This window comes from Manis javanica, chromosome 4 (genome assembly GCF_040802235.1).
Source record: "Manis javanica isolate MJ-LG chromosome 4, MJ_LKY, whole genome shotgun sequence".
Lineage (NCBI taxonomy): Eukaryota > Metazoa > Chordata > Mammalia > Pholidota > Manidae > Manis > Manis javanica.
The window spans coordinates 182,700,393-182,706,392 of record NC_133159.1 but is presented as its reverse complement, the minus strand read 5'-3'; the positions used below and the strand labels follow the sequence as shown (position 1 = coordinate 182,706,392).

The 6,000-nt window shown below is 57.5% G+C and overlaps 1 protein-coding gene across 5 annotated transcripts in view; it reads left to right on the top strand.

The window, feature by feature from the left end:
* The first annotated feature begins 258 nt into the window (after nt 1-258).
* The window catches only part of CSNK1D (casein kinase 1 delta), a 33,508-nt gene continuing 27,766 nt past the window's right edge, over nt 259-6,000 (top strand). For 4 of the 5 annotated variants that reach the window (XR_005055550.2, XR_005055547.2, XM_036997115.2 and 1 more), the window contains exon 1: nt 282-657. Coding sequence is in view for 2 of the 5 variants with exons in the window: in XM_036997115.2 (XP_036853010.1) it covers nt 582-657 (76 nt within the window). In the remaining 3 variants the exon portion in view is untranslated. Of the gene's footprint in view, nt 658-6,000 lie in introns of all 5 variants that reach the window. The other variant, XR_005055551.2, reaches the window with a different exon arrangement.

The following is a 6,000-nucleotide window of genomic DNA, read 5'->3' as shown; positions in this document are numbered from 1 at the left end:
GTCGGGTTTCGCCGCCCTCCCCGCTGCAAAGGGCCCGTCCCAGGTGTGTCGCGAGGAGCCGCTGGCTTCCGGGACACCTGCGCGGACACATGGAGCCTGCTTGCGGAAGAGGCCGGGCCTGCTAACGGGCACTGGGGGCAAAGACAGGAAAGCGCGGGGGCCAGCCCGGGGGTCGCGAGGGCGCCGGAGCGCTCCCGCTAGGCCCCTCCCCAGGCAGTCAGGCCCCGCCCCGCGGGTTGCTAAGGGAAGTGACGTCACAACGCGATGGCGGCGGCTCCTTTAGGCAGCTGAAGTGGGTATTAGGCCCGGAAGATCCGAGTCCATCCGCGGCTGGGAGAAGGCCAGCGGGGTCGGTAAGGGCCGGAGCAGGGGCGGCGGCGCTCGGTCTGTCCCATCCGCCGCGTATTGAGGCTCTGGGAGCGGCGGGGCGGCCGGAAAGCGATGGTGAAAGCCGGGCCGCGAGGGGGGCGGAGCCGGCAGTCGGACCCGCAGTAGGGCAGCCGCGGCGCCGCCTCCCCGAGCTCAGACCCAGGAAGCGGCCGGGAGGGCAGGAGTCAACTGGGCTCGCCGCCGCCGCCGCCATGGAGCTCAGAGTCGGGAACAGGTACCGGCTGGGTCGGAAGATCGGCAGCGGCTCCTTCGGAGACATCTATCTCGGTGAGGCGCCCCTCCCCCCGGGCCCGCCCCGGGACCCCTGCCGCCCGCGGACCCCGCCTCGGGGACCCGCTCCGGTCCCCGCCCAGGGCTCCCTCTCCGGCCGGCGCCTGGGGGCGGACTCCCCGGGCGGGGTTGGGGCGGCGGGGACTCGCGGCCTCCCCGTGGCCCTGGCGCGCGCCCCCGGGGGCACCTGCCCCAGCGCGCGCCCCTGCCCGCCCGGGAGTGGCCGGGAGTAGCGGCCCGAGAGCCTCGCCGCCCGCCGGCCGGGTGTCAGCGCCTGGGTGTCCCCGAAGGCAGACAAAGACCGTGGGGCGCGGGAGCGATCCCCGCGGCCTGGCACGTGGGGGTGGGGTGGCGGTTCTCACGGGCAGAGCCCAGGGCCTGTCCGAGGCTTCCGCGGCCCCGGGCACCCATTGCGACGATGCAGCTGCGGCTCACCAGCCCCTCTGGGCGGGGACCTGGGCCGCTGGGCCGCAGGACCGAGTGCGGGGACGCCCCGGGTGGGCCGGGGCCTCTGCCTGACCGGGTGGGAATTGAATACACGGTGCGAATCCAAGTTTTGTCCTGGGTACCCTGACGTCAACAAGAGTGAAGTTCAGTTGACCATAGACGAAGTCAGTGCTAAGGTGTTGGCCAAACTAGAGGCGAATCAAGTTGCAAAGCTCTCCTCACGAGCATGCCCTTTTGGGTATTAAAATTCTCAAGGCAGATTGGGAAAAGTGCTTGGGATCAGAACACTCTTGGTTGTTTCAGATTTACAGCGAAAGAGTGGCACATACTCATGGGTGTTGGAAGGCTGAACCTCAGAGGTGGGAATTTAAGATAACTTTTCTGCTTTTCTGAGAGGAGTAGTGCCTAAGCTGTTCCATACCCCTGGATTTGGACCTTCCATCCTGGCACGCGCGTGTGCGCTGAGGGATCGCCACCCAAGTCGGGTGAACACGTTCTGTTGCTCAGCCTTGCTCTGGTGCTTCTGTTTGGCTGACGCACCCATCAGGGAGGGTCAGGAATAGGTTATGTCAGTAATGCTTCTGGTTATGCCTTTCAGATGACCCCAGGTATGTGTGCTCACCACCCCATCCTTCCTTATTGTCACCCGGAGAGGATGCAAGACCTCGGGGACTGACAGCCTTAGCAGGAGTGGACGTGTGTGGGGAGTTCTGACTGCTTTTGGAACCTAGTTACCTGGCAGGGTCACCTTGGCACATGCCATACCATGCCTTTGAACCTATACTTCTGCCGTACTGTGCAGCAGAGTAAAATACACTTTAGAGATGTTTGGATTTTACTGTTTAAATATTTATATCCAGTAGTCAGCTGGCTGCATTCTCAGCAACATTTGGTAAATGCAGGCTGTTTGCCTTATTTATAGAACAATAGATTTTGGCAAAAGTTTTAATATAGGCTCTAGGAGCTGCGCTGAAAAGCCAATCCATTAGCCATCTTACTCAGGCATCAAAAAGTAGGTATTTTGGAACTTCCTGTCCTCTGGTCTGAGAACCCAAGAGACCTTGCCAGACAGCTCTGCTTCCTGAAGCTGGGTGCAGACAGTCACGTGTGGACCGGCTGTAAGCTCTTGTCACTGGGAGTGGGCACTTTGTGTGGGATCCTGTCTGCTTAACGGCTGGGTCTTCAGGCCTCACCTCATGCTGGGCCCTTGAGTAGTTCTCATACCCATCTGGCTGACCACGCAGGGGGACCTCAGGCTACCCCTCTGTGTATGTTCTAAGACTAATGGCTGTGGCTCTCAGGCCCTTGTTGTAAGCACCCCCATGGCCCACCCATCATGGTGCACCTCATTACTTCTGTGAGGTTGGGCATGACCCATCTTTCCATCAGTTCTGTCTGGCTCTTGGCTCATGGGTAGTCCTCTCAGGCTCTGCACTGCTCTGCTGAGGAACTGGGCAGTGACCTTGTTAGCTTGAGAGAGAGACGGCTGGAAAGGCAGGTCTGAGGGGGCTTATGCATGCTACAGTTAGGGCTCAGAGCCCAGGATACAGATCAGTCATCTGTTGTAGTTGTTTCTGCCCATTTGGGTAGCTCATTAGGCGTGGTGGAGGGATTGGGCCTCGTCTTGGGAATCAGTGTGTGCTGCGTGTCCTAGTGTGAGTGCAGCTTAGACCATCCTGTGGCCCTCAATGCCGCTGTTGGGGAGTGCGCTCTCCACGACCCTCCAGGTAGGTCTGGCCTTCAGGGCTTGGATTTCCACCTGTGACCTTCTGTGCTTTCAGACGTTTGAAACTGGGAGGAGAGGAAGGCTGTCTTTGAGTTTTGGAACACCCTGCAGACAAGAAGGCCCGATGTTGGCCTGCACCCCCAACAGCCCGCTGTGCTGATGTCACCCAGCAGTGTGCCCTGTTATTCCAATCCTTCCCAGATTGCCCCTTCAAAGCAGGATAGTATCTTGGGGCTATTTCTCCAATGCCCAGGCTTCAGAAAGGGTATATACTGGTCTTGGGTCACCATGGACCCCAAAACGTGCAGTCTCAGTCCTCTGTCCGTCCTCCCTAGCTCGCTAGATCCCGAAGGCCCTTGGGAAGGGCAGGCTGGGAAGGCCTTACAACAAACACACAGGCAAAACGTCACCTTCGTCTGGTATTGCAGGTGGGTGTCAGGTGGAGCCTCAGCCCTGGGCCCCTCTCAACTGTAGCCCATCGCTGCTGCAGTGGGTGTGTGCTGTGAGGAGTGGAAACCAGAAGTCCTTGCCATTGCTGGCTGTGTGCCTCCCAGACATTTGGTAACTTTTGATAATGGAGCCAGTGTTCTTGATGTGGACTGCCTGTCCCCCCCTCTCCACCCACCCCCCGGCACGACCAGTGGGCAGCATGGTGGTGCCCAGGCTGTGGGGTGCCATGGTCGGCAGGTTTGCTGCTCTATTCGGCCACTGCTCATGGTGCTTGTGAGGTGCCGTGTGCTGGAGGGGCAGCAGGGCTCTGTTCGTGTCCGTTTTTTTTCCCCTCAAGACAGGCAGGCAGCAGGGCCCTTGGACCCCACCCCCCTTGTTCATGATTGGTAGAGCGGAGGCTTTTTTCTTGCTAGTTGTTGGCATTTGTACTTGATCCTGTCTCTCCAGCAGGTTATGTGAGGGTGGCCTCGGCTTTCCCCGTTACCAGATGGACTGTGTGGAGTGGCTTCATGGTGCACAGACGCCCCTGGGTCTAAAGCTTAGGAACCTGGTCATACTTGACTTCCATGGTTTTCCCCTCAACTGACTGATTTCTCTTCAGCAGCATCTAGCAGGGCGCCTGGCGTGCAGCAGGGACATGCCGGCTGGCTGGGTGGCTGGGAGAGGACTGCATCTGCCTGTGCTTGAGGGCAGGAGTCGGGCGTTTCCGAAGTGAAGTCACGATCCTGGTCAACCGCTTTGTCAACAGTTGCCTTGCGAGAGTGACCCTTGCCCTGCTGATAATAGACCTCAGTGTCTCATCCCAGGACACGGTCAGGTTTGGGGTTGGTTCACTTAGTTCACCATCTGCCTTCATCTGCCCAACTGGAGGGACGTAGTTTTGTTTTCCTAGGACCAGTGTTACACCTTATGTCTACACAGACTAATCTCTGCCTAGAGAGGAGAGCTCTTGTCTGGCTGGACTGTTGAGCAGTTGTCTGGGAGGTAAAACCCCTCACTGTGAGCAGGTAATACAAGTAAACATTTACATGCCACTTGGTTTTGACTTGTTCGGAATCTGGAATCAGCTCAATAGTATCTTTTAAACCCTCATTTCCCATCTAGAAGTCCTTGTGAAAGTTGCCTGTGCCACAGGACCAGGTTTTGTAATTTTCAGTTAGTCACAAACCAATGTTTGTAAATAAGATGAACACAAAGTAATGTCATGTTGCACTCAGAGATCCTCAGATGCTTCCCTGCTGTCTTCCTGCTTGTCCCCTTGTGGACTGGTGGCGGCTTGAGGGCTAGAGTTGGAGCAGCACCACCAGCTGTGCACGGAGGCTACTGTTGGCCATTGGGGTGACAGGACCGCAGAGCTGCAGACTGGCGGGCCTGTTTGTTCAGTGGCCTCTGGTGCTTCCGCCTCCCAGAATGCGCAGAACTGGAAGCCATGCCGTTGGGTGCTTCTGCCCAGGGGGCGCGGACCTGGCAGAGGGGAGGCAGCCCGCCTGGGGTGTGTGCTCTCGCGTTTGCAGAGAGCCTGTGCTCAGCCTGTCTGAGTCATGAGACTCAGGGTGGCCTCACATCTGTCTGTGATCCTGCAGAAGGCTAGTGCCATGGTGGCAGGAGGGGTTCATATTGTGTCCCAGTTGCCTGTGGTCATGTATCCCCAAGACTGTCAGTGTTGCGGGGGTGACTGTTGGGTGTTTGCTATATCAGTATCCATCAAGTGGAGCTGGAGATGTCCTCTGCCTTCTGGCGGGTGCTGGTCTGGAAGGTAGCTTGGGAGGGCCCATGCAGTCTTGACATTGAGAACCTGCCTCCTGGCAAGGGTGATAGTGCGGGTATAGTGTGAAGAATAAGTGTGCTCCGCACCGCTCATGCTTCATTCAGCCTACAGGGATGGCTGGTGTAGCCAGTACGATGAGTCATCGTTCCTCCTGGGCTGTGAGTTCGATTCAGAGTTCCAGGTCCTCACAGGACCTCTGAGTTCATTTTTCATTTGCACAGTACATTTTCAGATGAAGTCATGTCTCTTGTGATTGGATAGATTGTCCCAACTGCAGGCAGGAAGAACAAAGTGGGTTACCTGCCTGTCTTTTGAGTGCCCAAGAGCCTCTGTGAAATGGTAAATGAAGTTCTTAATCTGGAGTGGCTGCTTGCAGTGGTTAGACGGTGGTCATTCCCATGGAGATCCAGCATTGGTGATCAGTTTTGGACCCAGGCCTAGACGTGGCCATGTGCCGTGTGGTCATCTGAGCATTCTGGAGGAGACTGTCTCTCTCTGGTGCTTGGGCACTTCCTGGGTGTGCGGGGGTCAGCAGCAGCCGTCCTCGCGTCGGTCATCATTCTCCCTGCTGCTCGTGCTCCGCCTTTCGGAGTCTCGAAGCACTCTGTGCGCTCACTCATCCTCTCCACGGCTCCTCATGGGACAGACCGTAGGTCTCCCCCTTCAGTGCAGATGGTGAAGGACACTGGGTCCACTTGCTTTGCCCAACAGTGTTGTCTCCCTGGGTTAGAAGTGACTGCGCTCTGTCTGGGCTGCTGGAGCCAGAGTTAATTTCTTCACGAATAACCATACTACTGGGAAGGGTTGAAATGAGATTTACACAGGGGTCTCCCCTTATCCACACGTCCTAGGACCCCCAATAGGTGCCTGAAAACACAGAAAGTATCGAGCCCTACTTAGAGTCTCCTTTTCCTGGACAGCACATACCTGTGATTAACTTATAAATTAG